At 47.4% G+C, this 18483-nt stretch overlaps 4 protein-coding genes across 4 annotated transcripts in view; 1 reads left to right on the top strand and 3 right to left on the bottom strand.

Moving 5' to 3' along the window:
• The window catches only part of LOC310756497 (tigger transposable element-derived protein 1-like), a 796241-nt gene that overhangs the window by 248226 nt on the left and 529532 nt on the right, over positions 1 to 18483 (bottom strand). The window lies entirely within an intron of this gene.
• Positions 1 to 18483, bottom strand: part of LOC310756865 (zinc finger protein RFP-like) — a 127755-nt gene that overhangs the window by 76631 nt on the left and 32641 nt on the right. The gene's annotated exons all lie outside the window — the stretch shown is intronic.
• Positions 4360 to 10647, bottom strand: LOC310756656 (uncharacterized protein). The gene is made up of 4 exons (XM_083601160.1): positions 10447 to 10647; positions 7945 to 9195; positions 7386 to 7518; positions 4360 to 6277 (listed from the first exon to the last, which is right to left on the bottom strand). The coding sequence occupies exons 2-4, from the start codon at positions 8713 to 8715 to the stop codon at positions 5160 to 5162; spliced, it is 2022 nt and encodes a 673-aa protein (XP_083457286.1). The 5' UTR covers positions 8716 to 9195; positions 10447 to 10647; the 3' UTR covers positions 4360 to 5159.
• Positions 11375 to 15630, top strand: LOC310757000 (uncharacterized protein). The gene is made up of 2 exons (XM_083602071.1): positions 11375 to 13088; positions 14484 to 15630. The coding sequence occupies exons 1-2, from the start codon at positions 12522 to 12524 to the stop codon at positions 15183 to 15185; spliced, it is 1269 nt and encodes a 422-aa protein (XP_083458197.1). The 5' UTR covers positions 11375 to 12521; the 3' UTR covers positions 15186 to 15630.

Raw genomic sequence — 18483 nt, 5'->3', positions numbered from 1 at the left:
GAGGATCAAATGAGGAGGGGGAGAACCGTGTGGTGCTCCCCTCTCCTTGAGCTCCTTGGAGAAAAAGGTGGGATATCATCAATGCGGTAAATATAAATAAATAAATAAATAAAATCCATTGGGGATAATGGTCTCGGTCTGCCAGTCCTCACCTGCCTGACTTCTTAATGCATAACCAGTCCAGGGGTTGGTCCTGCTGTTCAGTCTCAGTGTCAGTGTTGCACTTGTGCAACTCACCAGAGAAGAGGGCCAGGGACAAAACTAGAATTAGTTGCCTCTGCCTGTCAGTGTCTTTGGCTGCTGTTTTGGCTCCCTTCCTTCTTCCAGCACCAGCCACTATTGCAATGGCTACTAGCTTGGGAGGGCTCTGTTCTGCCTCTGAATATCAGTTGCTGGAAATCACAGGGGGGGCGGGGGAGAGTTTGGTTGTTGGGCTCATGTCCAGGCTTCCCAGTGCAACATCTATCTGGCCACCGTAAGAACAGGGTGCTGGACTATGGTGGCCTATGTCCTGCTGATCCAAACAGGATTTTTCTTACGCATACACCAAATTATTTTTACCCCCCTGATTCCTGTTGAGCATGGGAAGAACGAGCAGAAAATGTCCTTTTTTTTAATAAAAATTTTATTCAAAAGAAAAATGAATAAGAAAATGTCAAATCTGACAGAGCTTTTCCCTACGGGGGTTTCTTGTATAACTCTTCGCTCCAAATAATATGCCAGAAATAAGAGAAGTTTGGAGGGTAGAATCAGCCTTGCCAAGTTTGTGTTGTACTTTTTTCTTTTCTCTGCTCATTTCAAACTGTCTGCTCTGTTAGACCTTTATAGAAAAGAACACCTTAATTCCTAGGTAATTTCCTCCTGCTTTTCTACCAACTGCAACTGTGGGTCAGAAATGTTGCTGGAGAACCATAAAAACTGCAGCCCTTTGGGGTTTTCAGTGCATCAGATTTCTCAGGTTTCCAGGCCTTGCTAGGAATCCGAGTGGAATTCTAAGGATTTAACCCTTCAGCTGCTTTCTGGGTGGAGAGGCTGGGCTGAATGTATCTTGTTTTTTGGAAGCCTCCCCCATCCCTATTGGTTGTTTCAAAAAGCACATGTTGCAGCTGCATCTTAGCTATGTGAACTTGGAACTGGTTTGTTTTTGTTTTTGAGTTGCTGCCGTGAATGGCCTAACAATCTGTGCACTTTCCTGTATTTCATTTCCTTTGGATTTCTGCCTACTCACACACAAACTCATGAAACTCTCTCTCTCTCTCTCTCTCTCTCTCTCTCTCTCTCTCTCTCTCTCTCTGTGTGTGTGTGTGTGTGTGTGTGTGTGTGTGTTGATAAGAATTTAGCCAGGCAACAGGCACATTTCGCACCTGGCTATTTGCCTGACATCTGCATCATCTAGAGATCATTGGGTCCTCAGTTTTCACACACTAATACCACATCCTGTAGAATTCTATCAGATAAATTCTATCTGAACAATAAGAATGATCCCCCCGCCGCCCCCCCGTGCAGCCTGCACAGGAGCAGTAAACAATATTATAGTTAATTGTTGTAGCTTGTCTTCATTTACCCCACCCCACTGCCCTGCCCACAGTTGTGAAGAATATTCTCATGTTATGAATGGTCCGTGTCACCATTAAGAAAAAGAGGTAGGAATAGGCAAATATATACGTGGACTGTTCCTGGATCAAGTAACTTTTCTTCTTTAAATTCTCAGTGTTCTTAACCTAGCTTAAAGTTGTCATCTGAACTAGTCAGATGTTTATCTGAGAATCAACCAGTGTCGGTCCATCATTTGAAAAAATGGCAAGCAGACATTCTGTTCTGGCGACTGTAACCTTGGTTTAAGGAGTCATTTGGCACCTAGCTTATATATCTGAGTTTCTGACAATGGTTGTCATATATATGGCATATATGCTCCCTTTTGCCCCGCTGTGGGAATCGCTTGCAGAAGACTGCAGTGCCTGGAGACAGGCAGTCAAATTGTATATCCATAGGAGTGATTAGAGGAGAAATGACCGCTGGGAGGAGTGCAAAGAAATACTATGGGTGCATCTGCAACAGCACAACTGGACGTCTTCATCTTCCCTAGCTGCAACAAAACATGTCTCTCCCATATCATCTCTAGAGCCACAACAAGAGCTGCAACCTTCCAACAGCTTGACCTCACCCTCAAAGGAGCACTCCTTCATCATCTCCCAAGATGGATGGATGCCTCTACTGAGCCTTCAATGTGGCAGGCCTTGCCCTGTGGAACTCCCAGCTTAGTAGAGGTTCAACAGGAATCATTTTGTCTTCTCTTAGACATCTCCTAGAAGCAGTGTTATTGAGACAAAGCATTGCAATTTTCACCAACCAGTATTTTTTGATGTTTTCATAGCTCTTATTGTAATTTCATATGATTTACAAATAATTTAAGGATTGTGTGGTGTGTGGGTGTAGGTGTGGGTGTAAACCCAAAACACTATCCAATGGGCTTTTGATGAAGGGTAGTATAGAAATTTGAAAAATAAACAAAGTGACACAGGTTTGCCCCATAAGAAATAGCCCTGAGGGACACTTTGTTTGCCTCTGTCAGGTGGTCCTTAAAAATCAGAGGCAACAAGAGCACTTCAGTAAATTTTCTAGAAAAGAAAATTCAGCTTGAGAATGGGCCATATTTATTTTTTAAAGTTTTAAACACAAGGAATAACACACATCATTTCCATATACAGCATACTTAATGCACCATTGTTGCCAGAAATTCAGGGCTGGGTAAGGGTTGAATGGGTTAAGAACATAAGAAGAGCCTTTGCTGGCTCAATATAGCCCAACATTCTATTTCCCACAGTGGCCAATCAGGCGCCTCTCACTCTTGTTCCCTCGGCAACAGGTATTCACTGACATATACTACCTCAGATTCTATAGAGGTACCAAAGAGCCATCATGACTGGCTAAGCCACCAACAGGCTTATCCTCCATGAATTCAACCTACCTTTTTAAAGCAGTCCAAGTTGGTGAAGAACTTAACCCTTTTGCTACTCCTGAATCTTCCAACATTCAGCTTCTTTGGATGACTACGAGTTCTCATATTATGAGCGAGGGAGATAACTTCTCTCTATCCACAATGTGCATAATTTTATATACCTCTACTGCGCTCCCCCCAGGGCCTTTTTTTCTAAACGAAAAAGACCCAAACATCCTATCCTCATAAGGGACTTGCTCCACCCCCTTGATCACTTTGGTTTCGCTTTTCTGAACCTTTTCCATCACAGATTTGTATAACAACATTGGCAGTTTTATTTCCAATTCCTTTCCTAATGATTCCTAGCATAGAATTTGCCTTTTTTCCACTCTAGGTTGGCATTTTCGTTGCACTTTCCACCACGACCTCAAGGTCCCATTCCTTGCCAGTCATCGACAGCTCAGATCCCATCAGTGTAAATTGATCCCAGTTTGGATCAATAATTTTCAAGCTCTTCACAGTCCCTTTCTGTTTTTAATCACCTGTAAACAATTTGGTAGGGACGCGGGTGGCACTGTGGGTTAAACCACAGAGCCTAGGACTTGCCAATCAGAAGGTTGGCGGTTCGAATCCCTGTGACAGGGTGAGCTCCTGTTGCTCAGTCCCTGCTCCTGCCAACCTAGCAGTTCGAAAGCACGTCAAAGTGCAAGTAGATAAATAGGTACCACTCCGGCGGGAAGGTAAACGACGTTTCCGTGCGCTGCTCTGGTTCGCCAGAAGCGGCTTAGTCATGCTGGCCACATGACCCGGAAGCTGTACGCCGGCTCCCTCGGCCAATAAAACAAGATGAGCGCCACAACCCAAGTCGGCCACAACTGGACCTAATGGTCAGGGGTCCCTTTACCTTTACCTTTTAAACAATTTGGTGTCATCAGTGAAATTTGCCACCTCCGTGCTCACCCCTAAATCCTAATAGGTTATGAAAAAAAGTTTATAAATACTCGTTGATAGTGGCTGGCATTCATTGGGACTGGTGGGGCAGGAAGCAGGGAGCCCAACACTAGGTGCACCAGAGACAATTACTGGCCCAGCCAATTAATTCTAGCTTTGCTTTGTCCTCCTCCTTGCTGAGTTCTATATTCACAACACGGAAACTAAAGAGGAGGGAGCTGACAGCCAGGGCTATCCACTGGACGGGCTGTAATAAGGAAGGTGGGTTGGTGATGGCTGGTTGAGGGCAAACTGAGGCTAGTGGGCCCCATTTGCCTTAACTGGGCAGCCTCCATGGGCACCGTTCCCAATTCAGGTCCAGTCTGTGGCTGGGTGGATGTAAGTGCTCTCCGGCTTCTACCACCTGCACGGGCTCCTGGTGGAAGGGATCCTTTCCCACCCCCTCTCAAACCAAGACAGGCAGAAAGAAGTTCATTGCACACAATTCCCTATTGAGACAATAATAAATGAATTGGAAACTTGAAAATGTTACTTACAGTCAACACTTCTTCCCAGTCCTACCAAAAGTACATTGTCCTATCACTAGCATGCAAGCCTCTCACTGAACTTTAGTCACTTTCTTTAATATCAAAGTTCCTCTCTTGTGTAAACATTCAGCAAATTCTGTAGTGTGACTAAAGCAGACCCACTCTGTGTGGGTTTAAGGGCTCCAAATCTTTGGGGATTCACTGTGAGTTTTATGAAGATCAGATACTCATCTTCAGGCTTCCTCAGCATCAGCTGTCCATTGGGAGCTTCTTCCAAAGTCAGAGCACTGATGCAACTTATCTCATAGCCAAGCTCCAAATCCTTGTGGCAGGAAGGTTCTCCAGGCCACCTCTGACTATTGGCTGGGGCAGAGGGAAGTCTGTAGTCTAGCACCATCTAAATGGCCACAGGTTTCCCAACCCTGCCTTACTGGCCAGGCCTCCACAGCCTGGTGCCCTCTATAAGTTCTTGGATCACAACTCCCATCATCCCCAACTCTTGCCCATGGTTGCAGGGGCTGAATGGAGTTTAATCTGCAGGGTGCTGTGTTGGGAAGGCTGACCTAACCCTTTACCAAAGCCTTAACATAGTAGTGAGGAACCTGTGGTCCTTTGGATGTTGCAGGACTCCAACTCCCACCACACCCAGTTGGCATGGATGATGGGATTTGTACTTCATCAGTATCTGCAGGGCCACAGGTTCCCCACCCCTGTCTCAACACAAATGGCTTCCCTGTGTTGTGTCAGAAGGATGATGCTCCATCCAAACTCTTTTCCAATAGCCCATACGGCTGTTCTCTGATGTTTGGCTCTTCTCTTCTCACATGCCCTATGTCACTGAAGCCCTCCCCACAATCAGCACTTATATGCAATTTGTCTCCGGGATTCGTTTCCTGACACGAACTTCCACTTGCGCCACCGGCCAAACCCTTCTGACAAGCCGGGCGCTTGTAAGGGAGGACCCCGGTGTGAACTCGTTCGTGTGTCATAAGGCCTGACTTCTGACAGAAGCTCTTCCCACAGCGCCCACACCGATATGGTTTCACTCCCGTGTGGATTCGCTCGTGGGTAATGAGGTTTGAGCCGTCGGTGAAACTCTTCTGGCACACGGCACACTGATATGGTTTCACTCCAGTGTGAATCCTTTCATGGACCCTCAGGTCCGCAGAGGTCCGGAAGTTCTTCCCGCACTCGGAGCACTTATATGGCTTCTGTCCCAGGTGGATCTTTTCATGCGTCGTCAACGTGCCCTTCTGACGGAAATTCTTCCCGCAGATCGAGCATTTGAAAGGTTTCTCTCCAATGTGGATTTTCTCGTGTGTCGTAAGGGTGCCTTTCTGACGGAAACTTTTCCCGCAGTGCATACACCTGTACGGTTTCTCTCCAGTGTGAATCCTCTCGTGGGCAACGAGGTTTGAGCCACTTGTAAAACTCTTCTGGCACATGGAACACCGGAAGGGCACCTCCCCAGTGTGGATTCCCTCGTGGGCCTTGAGCTGTGCAGATTTACGGAAACTCATCCCACATTCGGCACATTTATATGGCTTCTCTCCAGTGTGGATTCTCTCATGGACCCTGAAATTCGAGCTCCAACGGAAACTTTTCCCACAGTGACAGCGGTGGATTTTGGGGTGGGCTCCAGTTTCCTCCTGATCTAAGTTACCTTCATGGACAGGAACGGCTTCATCTGAGCACTTCTCAGGTTTGGTTCTCCACTTGCTCTCCAGTCCCTCCTGACTCCCAAGGCTTTTTCCCTCTTTGCAATAACGGATGTCATCTCCTTGCAGTGATGCATCTGCTGGTTCCTCAGAATCACCCTGCTGAAGATTATCAAGTTGGTTCTCATATACCTGCCCGTCACCTGCAGGAATAAACAGAGTCACATGTCTTGTATAAGTAATTGTTTATTGCATTTTAATAATGACTCCCTGACTGTGGAATGCTCTCTCCAGAAAGGCTCACCTGGCAACATCATTATTTGTCTTTAGGCACCAGGAAAAACCATTCATCTTTACCCAGGCATCTGGCCTTTAAATAATCTGTGGCCTGTTAAACCAGGGAGAGGGGGGGCTGCTATTATGTTTCTTTTAGTATTATGCTGTCTGTTGTTATGCTTTTTTTTGAGTTTTAATAATGCTTTTATTATTGATGTTCTGTAAAATGTGTTCTTAATGTTGTACACCGCCCTAGGATCTTTTGATAATGGGGAGTATATAAATCGAAGTAATAATCACAACAACAGGTTACAGGGGAATAAATGGAATAAAAATTGATTTAAAAATTGTAAGTTGTCACAATTGCCAGTAAAGAAGTGTGTGATTTACTGAATCAATAACATAACATACAAGAAGGATGTATGGACTAGTATTACAAAGGGTTCTACGGTGGACGCTCGGGTTGTGAATGTAATCCATGTGGGAGACACGTTCGCAACCCGCAGCGTTCGCAACCCACAGCGCCGCGTCTGCGCATGCGCAGGTTGCGATTCAGCGCTTCTGCGCATGCGCAAAGAGCAATTTAGCACTTCTGCGCATGTGTGAGCGCCAAAACCCAGAAGTAACCCATTCCGGTACTTCCGGGTTCGGCGCGGTGTGCAACCTGAAAACACGCAACCTGAAGCATCTGTAACCCAAGGTATGACTGTATAGTCTAAATTGAAGCAATTTTTATTTCAGAAAAGAAGACCTTAATCTGAACAAAATCCAAACACTTGCATAGCTAGCTTGTGTTACGTAGCGATGTTGGGAACTGAACCTGAGAACTTCTGATGTAAAGCAGAAATTCTGCCACTGAGTCATGGCCCAGATTAACAAAGCCATCAAATTCTGGTCAGTCATTAGAAAGCTCCCCTTTTATGCTCATCAGGTAGCTCTAGAATGCTGGAGACAGGGACTCTGCTACAGAAATAGGAATGAGTCTTCACCCTCAGCGTGTTAACATTCAGCAATTAGATTACAATGAATCCTTACCAAACAAGCTTGCCTCTTCATCTTGCTCCTGCTTGAGCTCCTTGAAAGGCTGCCTTTCCCAGGCCTCTGGTGGTGGAGCCAAGCCTGCCTCGGAGTGATTCACAGCCAGTCCCACACCCAAGGGCCACAGCCCCTGAAACAGCAATGAGAAAAACCATTCAGGACAGGAGAAGATGCTCCCAGACATGCTAGTACTTCCCATCTCCTCCTCAGCTCTAGATTTCTGGACCCCAGGCAGGAGACATGGAGACACCTGCAGGGGCACAGCCAGGTGTGCTGGCCTGGGATGCATTCCTCTCCTAGGTGGGACACTGTGGCACAAAGCAGAAGAAGCTGGTGCTGCTCTTACCTCTTGTCACAATAATCTCTCTCCTGCCCTCTTTTGCTAAGCCACTAAAATCAGAGAGGATGGGTGTCTTTTCTGGGACAGTGACACACTACAGACAACAGGGGACGACAGAATTGTTGTCCATCAAAAATTACAAATGTTAAAGTATCAGCTCTCTCCTGAATCCACATTCCAGGACCAGCAGTATGACCCTCATCGAACTCCTCTCACCTCTCCTTCCTGTTTCACCGTGTTTTGCTGTAGCAGGAAATTCTCTGCCAGAACCACCGCCTGGGCACAGGTCTCTGGGCCCTTTTCCCTCACCCAGCTCTGCATTTCCTGGGGCAGGATGGTCAGGAACTGCTCCAGGATCAGCAGCTCCAAGATCTCCTCCTTGGTGCGTCTCTCCGCTCTCAGCCACTGGCGGCAAAGTTCCCTCAGCCGGCCGTAAACGCCTCTGGGCCCCTCCACTTCCTGGTAGCAGAACTGCCTGAAGTGCTGTCTCCGCTTCTCCCTCAAGGTGGACTCCCCTTGCAAGATGGCCGCCTTCACCTTCCCGTAGTCTCCCCTGTCCTGGGCACTGAGGCTGTTGAAGGCCTGCTGGGCCTCTCCGCTGAGGGCTGGCAAGAGCAGGGTCACCCACTTGTCCAGAGGCCACCGGCAGGCTGAGGCTACTTGCTCAAAGGAGGCCAGGAAGGCCTTAGCATCCTCCCATGGAGAGGGCCCCTCTGATACCTGAGGATTCCCCCATCCTGAGTGAGGGGCCTGCAACGTCTTGAGGAACTCCTGCCACTGGGCTTCCCAGCATTCCTGAAGCTCCTCTTCTGGTTCACGTTTCACCTGCCGTGGATAGACCGTAGCTTGTGATTCTCCAATCCCCTCGATGCATACAAGGTGTGGGGCTTTTGTTCCCCCCAGATCTGTCCACAATTTGACATTGGGGGTGTTTTGCTCTCCCTTCTGCAATCCTGGGGCCTTTGCTGCCCCTTCATCCACAGACATGTTCACCTCCACTCTCAAGGTCTCCACTGAACTGTTAAAATGTCACGAAGATCATCCAGCCTCTGAAGAGCTTTCTTCATCTAAAGTCACTCCTCAAGGTCCATGAATCTCTCTGTAAATGAGTCCTCCAAGAAAGCATAGAAGACCGATGGTGTTGCAGACTTGTATTTCTGCTAAAAGGAATTTTGAGGGAGGTGGGAGGAAGAGAGAAATAGATGCACAAGAGAATATCCTTTTTGCAAGTTGCCTTGCAGTCACCCTTCTGAGAACAGCGACTAATTGTTAATTATAATAATGTTCAGAAATGAGCTTTCCACCTCACTCAGAACAATCAATTTTAATGCAGCCACAGTCCAGACATTCCTGGTCTCTAGAATTGCAAATTCCAGGGAATTGCCGGCAGCGAGTCTTTTCGTGTGGTGATGGATAGGCTTAGAATTCTTTTTCACACTTGGCTCCAGTGAGTGGGTCTTGGGGAATCTAGTGGGGGGAAACAAAGTAGGTCACATAAGCCTCAAGCTAATCCACCTCTGCTCTATAGCAACCTCCCAAAGTACCGTATTTTTCGCCCCATAGGGCGCACCGGCCCATAGGGCGCACCTAGTTTGGGGGGGGAATAAAGAAAAAAAATTATTTCCCCCCGCAGGCGCGGGGCTGGGGCGGGGGAAGCCCAAGCTTCCCCTGACCCCAGCCCCCAGAACAGGCTGCTATCCGCAAGCCTAGGGAGCCCGGTGGGAAGTCGCACCGGACTCCCAAGGGTTGCGGAGAGCTGCCCGAAGCCTGGGGCGAGCTCCGCTGCGCTCCCCAGGTTTCGGGCTGCAGGCTGCTGTCCGCAAGCCTTGGGAGCCCGGCGGGAACTCCCGCGGGCTCCCAAGGCTTGCGGATGTCTTCCTGAAGCCTGGAGAGCGAGAGGGGTCGGTGCACACCGACCCCTCTCGCTCTCCAGGCTTCAGCGAATGCCTGCATTCGCCCCATAGAACACACACACATTTCCCCTTCATTTTTGGAGGGGAAAAAGTGTGTCCTATAGGGCGAAAAATACGTGTCCTATAGGGCGAAAAATACGGTATATAACTGTGTCACCTCTTAACTTTTCTGCAATCACCCCTTTGGGCATGTTTGCTTTAAGATTTGTTTTAGGATTTGGAAGAGAGGATAAACTGGGAAGTGCAGGGCAGCTCAGTGGTATATGCAGAAGGTTCCAGGTTCCGTCCCCAGATACTGCTGGGAGAGGTCTCTTGTCTGAAGCCCTGGAGAGCTGCTGCCAGTCAGTGTGGACAATACTGAGATAGAAGGGGTAATTTTCTGACTCTATAAAAGGCAGAGCCCTGTGTTCTTCAGCTCGGTGGTGTGGGGATCAGCTTACACGCATAAGGTCCCAAGTACAACCTCTGACATCCCCAGGTAGGGCTGCCTGAGAGCCTGGAGAGCTGCTGCCAGTCAGTGTGGACAACACAAAGGTAGATGGACCATCGTTTCTAAGAAGCAGGCTGTAGCTCAACGGTAGAGCATCTGCTTTTCATGCAATCCCAGGTTCAATCCTGGGAGTCTCCAGGCAGGGCAGGGAAAGTTGCTGTCTGAACCTCTGGAGACCCACTGGAGAGTAGACAATATTGGGCTTCCTCAGCCCTGCTTCAGTCCACCCGGCCCCTCCTGCAGTTTTATTCCCTCCCTGATCTTGCTGCCACTGCCTCGCTCCTTCATAACAACAATGTCCCCCTTTAAATTCACCTTTCCCTGCAGACTTGACAGCTGCACTTATCCTCCTGGCTGAAGAGATCTGCTCCTTGCAGCTCCCCTGTGTCTTCCTCCAAGCTTTAAAAAGAGAAGTAATTGAAAAGGCAGTTTGCCACCAGAGGTGAAGCGGGGGGGGGGGTGTCAATTCGGGGGGTGAGTGATGTGGGTGGTTGGGCAGGAAATGAATTCTCAGATACTGTAATCTATTCACTGCAAAAAAAAAAATGCACTGGGGAAAACCCAAGAGTTCCACCCAACCTTCATTTCAGGTTCCCAAGCAGAGCCCTCCATTTGAAGGTGGCTAAAAGGGGTGGCACCGGTTGAATTTCTGCCCTGTCATTCGCTGTCAGGTAACGCGTTATCCCCACACATCCCAGTATGTTTTGCACTCAATTTCCTTATTGTAAAAATATCTGCCGGGGGGTGATTGGGATTGTTGCTGAACAGCGCCAAATCCAACTTTAATTGTGCACCCTGAATTTGCAGGTGTGTAATTGAATTTCCCCTCCACACACTGCAAAATATTCGCAGTCTGGAAACAGCTTCGGGTGAAGAAGTAATGAGTGCTCTATGGGCATCTGCAGGGATTTTGGGGGGTGGAGGCAGTACTGAAAGGGGGAAGCCGGCCAATTTCTCACCCCACAAAATGAGAACAGTGCCCGTACATTTTGCCTCGTATCTCAGGTTCCACAATTGCTAGAAACTTAATTTTATTTTGCGTGTGTTTAGAGAGCGAGATGATTTCAAAGCCAAAGCGCCGCAGCGGCACGTTCTTCGCACGGGTTCCTAAGCAATCGGAATTGCTACTTGAAAAACATGAAAACTGTAGCCCTTGGTGTTTTAAACTACATTCCCGCGGCTTTGTGTGGTGGTCTCTCCAGGAATCGGAAAGGAACTCGGTGGCTTTAACCTTTACGTACGCGTGTCTGTGTTTGTGTATCCCTAAAATGGAAGGGTGGTGGGATCTAAACTCAATAAAATAAGCCAATACTTTGAGGTGGGGGCTCTTCCACCATCTTCAATCCCTCCTGGGGTTGATGTGATTCCTCTCCCACTTTCTGGGATATCCGCCTTCACAGCCCACAGGGACTCTTTTCAGAAGGCGCCCCCTAGTGGAACCTAGGCGAATGGCATCCCAATACGCACACGCACGCGCACAGGCACCTGCCATGGAGACGCGCTTTCCCGTTGAATCGTAGGCACCGTCTAGTCGGAGGGGAGAGCTCCGTCGCTTTAACCCTTTAGGCTCTCGATAGCCTTTAGCGCTAGACATTGGCAACCGGGGGAGAAGAAGGGGAAGCACGCCCAGAGAGAGAAGCGGGAGGGAGGCTCCCGGGAAGGGGGGGAGCGAAGAGGACGAGCTTCGTTGCAGCCTCGCGATCTTCTGATTTTAAAGAAATGCTTGGATTGCACCCCGCTTTATTTTTATTCTTTTTTTCCCTTGAAGGAAAATCAGTTTGCAACGTTGGTTTCCACGATCTACTGCGAGGGCTGACATCGCGCTGCAGCCGAAACCTCCGGCCTTTCCATTGCTGCGTTTCCGCCTTGGAAGTTTGACTTTGCGAATTGCAAAATGCCAAAAATTCCAGAATTCGGCATGGATTGACTTCGCCACGGCATTTTACGACCCTCTTCTTCTTCGAGTTCTCTCTCTTTTTTTTAGTCGTGTTTTTAAATCTACTCGTAGGCCGCTTTCAGCCATTCCGGCAGTCAAAGCAGGGTGCAAAACAACCCGCTTCTTCTTCTATCAACATTTCTGCAGGCTTTCTGCCCGCCCCTGCGCGCGATGCTTGCTTTGAAGCGCTTTGGGCCATTTTGAGCCGTTTTGGAGAAGCTTGTGGAAGTCGTCGCAAAAGACTGAAAGGGGAATCACTGAATTGTAATTTTGGGACCCCCTAGGGTCATCCAGTCCAACCCCTGGCAATGCAGGCATCTTTTGCCCACCGTGGGGCTTGAACCCACAACCTGAGATCAAGAGCGTCCTGCTCTGCTGACCGAGCTATCCAGCGCAGCTGCCCTCGATTCCGTCATCACCATCCAAATAAACGATCGCGCGAATTCTCGTGCGTATGGAGAACCTGGAGGCCATCGTGCTGGTGATCCTGGCCACGCACAACCTGGTGCGCCTCCACCTGCACCGGGGCGGCGTGGCTGCCCGTGCCCGGCGGACGATGCGCCGCGTGATGGCCAACCACGTCTCGCTGCTGCACCAGCTGCTGCCCGACGCGTGTCCGGACAGCGAGGCGCGCCTGGTGGCCGAGGAGCTCCACGCCGGGCCGCACCGCTTCTGGTCGCGCCAGGTGAGCCAGGACTGGTGGGAGCGCGTGGTGCTGGAGACGTGGCAGCCCAGCCAGTGGCTGCAGGGCTTCCGCATGACCAAGGACACCTTCCTGGCGCTGTGCGAGGAGCTGCGGCCGGAGCTGCAGCGCCAGACCACCACCATGCGGGCGCCGCTGAGCGTGGAGAAGCGCGTGGGCATCGCGCTCTGGAAGCTGGCCACCACCGAGTGCTACCGCTCCGTGGCCGCGCACTTCGGGGTGGGGCGCTCCACCGTCGGGGAGGTCTTCATCGAGGTGTGCCTGGCCATCGAGAAGCTGCTTTTCAGGAAGGTGGTGGCCCTCGAGGACCCCAAAGAGGTGATGGTATTTTTATTTTTATTTATGTACTTGAATTTCCCCCTCCCTTTGTTACTACTACTACTACTTTGTTTGTTTGTTTGTTTATTGTGTGTGTGTGTGTGAATTTTTTATTAAATTTTCTGTTTTACAATTTAAAATACTCATGTTACACCCTTAAGATATTCAATGACTCCCTTTCTTCTCTCTCCATGGTTCGCTTAACATATCATAAACCTCTGCATGTTTTACAAAAAATATACCATTCAGTATTCCATTATTGCACCTATCAAAACTTATTTACTGTTGAATATATCTTAATGCTGCCAGCCTTTTTAGCTGCACACAATTATTTCCCATATATTCAATAAACGCTTTCCAGTCTTCTTTAAACATAGGTTCTTCTTGTTCTATTTGTTTATTTATTGTTGTGTTGACATTTCTCTCTCTCTCTCTCTCTCTCTCTCTCTCTCTCTTTCTACTATTCCTTTTCTTTTCTGTTTTATAAAGATTTTTATTAGTTTTACATAAAGTTATACACAACAACGATAACCATTCTAAAACAAAAATATTCGAAGGTTCTTTGGAATCTTCCAACCTCCTTCCCTCCTTCCATGGGTTCCATGCTAAAGATTTTTTTCTTTTTCTTTTTTCCTGCATCTTTTACCATTATCTATCTATTATATAATCACAGTAACCAAAGTTCATTTCACTTTACAAGTGTCATTGTACTTCTGCCAATGATTTCAACTGTTTGCAGTTGTCTTTCAAGTATATTAAAAAGTTATTCCAATCTTTTAAGAATACTTGGTCTTCCTGGTTTCTGATCTTTCCCGCCAGTCTTGCCATTTCTGCATATTCCATCAGCTTGGTCTGCCACTCTTCTCTGGTTGGAACTTCTCTTTCTTTCCATCTCTGGGCTAGAAGCATTCTTGCTGCCATCGTTGCATACGTCTTTTATTTTATTTTGGTAGTTCCTCAACTATTATACATAAGAGAAAAGCCTCTGATTTTCTAACAAAAGTTTTCTTAAACATTTTCTTTAACTCATTATATATCATTTCCCAGAAAGCTTTTACCACCCCACAGGACCACCACTGAACTGTATAGAACCAGCTCAAATCTGTGCTGAAAATGTAAAAGGAAAGTGGGTACCTTTTATCTACTACGTATTCCTTTTCTGGGACTGAATGATTGATTATATTTCTATGCCAGTTTTCATTCAGATGACTCCTAAAGCAACCTGATGCCCGCTAGATGTTTAAGACTCCAAGTCCCATCATTCCAAGTTCTGACCGGGGCTGATGTGAGCTGTAGTACAAAACACCTGGCTAGCACCTGTTTCAGGAAGCCTGGCCTGGATGATGATGATGGGTCGATCGGCTTTCTAATTCTTCCATCTTTTTGTTTTGAAAGGTCATGGCAGGATTTGAGGAAATGGGGTTTCCCAGCTGTGTGGGGGTCATGGACAGGACCCACATCCCCATCATCTGCACTGTCCGAAAGGGGACCAACATCAGCCAAAAGGGGTTCTTCCCTATGTCAATGCAAGGCACGGTGGACCACAAGGGCCGTTTCATTGACATCGAACTCAGCTGGTGCGGTAAAGATAAGGACGCCTCCTTCTTCCGAAACCTAGCCCTGTGTGAGGCGATGGACCAAGGGTCGTTCGTACCTGGGACTCATTCAATGACCATTGGCAACGTGGAGATCCCCCCGCTCATCTTGGGCGACGCATCCTATCCCTTGAAGAAGTGGCTCATGAAGCCCTTCACTGGTAACCTCAGCCCCCGCCAAGAACATTTCAACTCCCGCCTAAGTGACTGCAAGAAGGTGGCCGAAGAGGCCTTTGGGCGGCTGAAGGGACGGTGGAGGTGCCTGGCCACCCGCTTGGAGGTGGCCGAAGAGAACATTATCCCCGTGGTGGTGGGGTCCGTCGTGCTCCACAATATTTGCGAGAATCGTGGACATGCTTTGGTGGACGGGCCTTGGGCCCAAGATGGCGTGTGGGACCAGGCCCCTGAGGGACACTTGAGGCTCCCAACGTCCCCAGAGGATGCACGGGATGGGAGCCTGGTGAGGGAAGCTCTGGCAAGCTACTTCATGAGCAATTCCTAACTCCTCATGGAGCCCTTGGATGAAAGAAAAACACAAAAGTTTCGAAATGCACACTTCAGTTCAGTTCAAAGCAATCTTTGCTCTGAGAAGCTGGGGATCTACCACAGAAAGCTCCGGTAAACTGTCTTCCGAAACCTTGTTGTGAGGTGACTTTTGCCCCTACACTGTGTGATGTTTCTGATCAGGTCCTGAGGTAAAAGTACCTCATAACACAGCCTATATATATGGCACTCCCATCTCTGTGGTTACCACAACAAAAAAATTTTGTGAATCCACTCTTTGTGTCTCAGTTGGCAAAGCTATGAATTTTATGCAAGCCACTACTCTTGCCCCGTTTTTGTTTTTATTGCTGTCATTTTTATGGTCGTTCCCTGCTGTGAAACTTTGGGGAATGGCAGTTTATAAGTATTTTTAAAAATAAACAGTCAGAACATTTTTTAAAGGATTCCCAGCTCCATTATCTGCCAATGTGTAATGAAGCAGTGGGGAGAGGGCTATTTGTACAGGAGAAGTAGCGGTTAAAAAGCAGGGGTGTTTAATCTCTTTCCCTACCACCACTTTTCTATGGGACCATTTCCTGTTTCCCCCCACTTTACCAGCAAGCCCACCTAGCAACACCCTGGGTGAGGTGGTGTTTGAGCAGGTGTGGGGAACCTTTTGCCCTCCAGATGTTGCTGAACTACAGTTGCCATTGTCCTTGGCCATTGGCCACACTTGCCGGGGCTGATGGGAGTTGTAGTTCAACAACCCCTGGAAGGCCAAAGGTTCCCCACACCTGATTGGACACTGTTGTGGAGGAAAAGAGGCAGATGGGTTTGGCAGCTCTGCTTTTGCTGCTGAACATGTAGTTCCTGAATTTGGAGATGGGGCAGAAAGGAGGTTGCTAAATCTGAGAATTGGATTTGCTCAGAAGATCCTCACGCCTAGGTAATGTTACCAAGGGAGAACACACCCTGAGGTAATAGAATGTGTACATACCATTCCCCCACAAAAGGTACATACTTAAAATATACATAGAAGCCTGAAGCAATCTTAACAACATTACAAAATTTCAAATTTTTCTACCGGCATAAAACACACACAAACACAAATATATTGCAACCACATTTATTTATTTTTGTGTTCACATTAACAGCATGATTCTCTGCAGGTTTACTCAGAAGTCCCAGTGTTCCCTACATGGGATCGCAACCTAAGTTTCTCCTAAGGATTTTCCCCAGGAGTGAATACAAGATGTGGAGCAGCTCACTTCCATTTCTCGCCCTCCCAGCTGGAGCCAGGGCTCTGATTCCTTGGTCAGCTCCAGAGAAAAGGTGGGGCTCAGCATCCCCAAATAGAGAAATTTATTAGCGTGCTGTAATGCTAACCACTTTGAATAGATGGTTATCTGAGGGCAAAGCAGGAGAGGACAGCTGTGCAGAAGGAAAGGAGCTCCACACAACCAAAGCTTTGGGCAAAGAGGTGTGTCTGGACCAGTCAAAAATCATGCCGTGATGGTGGTGTAGCTCCCCTCTAATAAAACATCAGAAACACTTTACCCGCTCCTTCATTTTCTTGCTGTCTCTCCTATAAAGCATATGATCTTTTGTGTTTTTATTTTCTTTTATTTACTTCCATATCTCAGGCTACGGACTCGTGGAAATAATAGTAAGCTGGTTACATGAAAACGCAAAATCTGTAGAAAATACAGAAAAATCTAAGGTTGCATCCACACCGTATATTTAAAGCACATTTTACGCACATGGTTCTCCCCCCCCCCAAAAAAAACCCCTAGGAGCTGTAGATTACCCATCACAAAGGTATAATTCTCAGCACCCTTAACAAACTACAGACCCCAGGATTCTTCAGGGCACTGAAACCTCAGTGGCATCTTGTCCTGCCATGTGACGGAACAGAGAAGCTGCTGTGTTGCCTTCTAGCTGTGGTTGGTCTGCATTTCCCATCAGCCTCAGCCAGCCCAATGGACGTGGACATTGGGAAGTGAAGTCCTGCAACCTTGAGGGCACCAGGTCCCCAAACTTCAACTCAGGGTGTTTGTGTCTCAGCAAGAGAACAGCCTGCCTGTATTGTATTGCATTGCAGTGGATGCAACTTGAACCCAGTGCGGTATAATAGTTAGAGCCCTAACATGGAGTCCTCACACACACCTGGTTCCTACCAAAGCCTCCTGCCCCTCTGCGCTTTTGTATTTTGCTTTAAAAAATAATCAGTAATACACAGGGTTGGCGGGGGGAGGTTGCTTGGTTTGGGAGGGAGTTGCCTGTTATTTCAGGGGGTGAATAGTGCCTGTTGTTTTTTTCTTAAAACATCAGTGTTGTATTGTTTGTTAGCACCCTGGAAACTTTCGAAAATGTACAAAAATGTGCCAAGTAATTGCTGGAGATACGGAGATAATTCAGGAACTTTCTACCACATGTAGTGGTTATGTAAGAAAATACAGGTATTCTGGGGGAGTATTCACTCAGAACTGCAAAAAATGCTAAAGATCTCTTTTAATAAAAAGCTAGAGGCCTATCTCCTGGGAGTTACAGATTTGGATATTCCGCAAAAAATGAAGGGTATCTTTTTATACGCCACGGCGGCAGCAAAAGTTCTTATCGCAGCAAGATGGAAGAGTATTGAAATTCCCTCTATATATAAATGGATCCAAAAGCTGACAGAATATGCCAAATTAGATGGTTTATCAGAAAAAATAAAGAATAAATCAAAACAGGAATTTGTCTCAAAATGGGAGGTTTTCAAAGAATATTTGAAATATAAATATAGTAGTTTAAACTCTGTTGCAGCATTCGAGGAACTTCAGTAATAGCTGCAAGTTAGACATAAGAGTTAAGCTATATTAAGAAAAAGTTAAATGATGATAAAAGTGTGTATTGGCAATAACTAATATGAAATTGAAATAAGGAATAGACGGGAGGTCGTGCCTGTTGTTTTTTTTTAATGTGTTTTATTTGTGTCAAGTTTGCTGGTGTTCTGCCTGTTGTATTATTTGTTTACAGCATTTATTTTGGCAACACAAAGGCTCTTCAAGAGCCGCTTGCAAAAATCAGTACTTGCCATCTGAAAAGGCATGGCACAAAAGGAAGAAGAACTGGGAGGGAGAAGGGAGGAAACAAGCTCAAAGTGGGTCTGGCTGTATTGCCTTTGCACCTGCATTGCAGAGGGGAGATCATTGCAAAGAGCAGGGGCCAGTCTCGAAGAAGGCCTGTTTCCACGTTGCCACAAGATGGAATTCTGCGGGTCACAACACATCTATCGGGGACACCTCAAAGAGCTTACTTGACTAATGAGTTCTGTG

The sequence above is a fragment of the Podarcis filfolensis genome (assembly GCF_964270895.1).
Source record: "Podarcis filfolensis genome assembly, chromosome: 2".
NCBI lineage: Eukaryota > Metazoa > Chordata > Lepidosauria > Squamata > Lacertidae > Podarcis > Podarcis filfolensis.
The sequence above is the reverse complement of the archived record's forward strand: the minus strand, read 5'-3'. Positions and strand labels throughout refer to the sequence as shown.

Excerpts from the sequence above, each read along its gene's own strand:
- LOC310756656 (XM_083601160.1), bottom strand. The coding sequence starts at position 8,715 with ATGTCTGTGGATGAAGGGGCAGCAAAGGCCCCAGGATTGCAGAAGGGA. Across the intron at positions 7,519-7,944 it reads CGGTGAAACAGGAAGGAGAG|GGGCTGTGGCCCTTGGGTGT; the intron begins GTGAGAGGAGTT and ends TTGCTGTTTCAG. Across the intron at positions 6,278-7,385 it reads TGAAGAGGCAAGCTTGTTTG|GTGACGGGCAGGTATATGAG; the intron begins GTAAGGATTCAT and ends TTATTCCTGCAG.
- LOC310757000 (XM_083602071.1), top strand. The coding sequence starts at position 12,522 with ATGGAGAACCTGGAGGCCATCGTGCTGGTGATCCTGGCCACGCACAAC. Across the intron at positions 13,089-14,483 it reads CCCTCGAGGACCCCAAAGAG|GTCATGGCAGGATTTGAGGA; the intron begins GTGATGGTATTT and ends TTGTTTTGAAAG.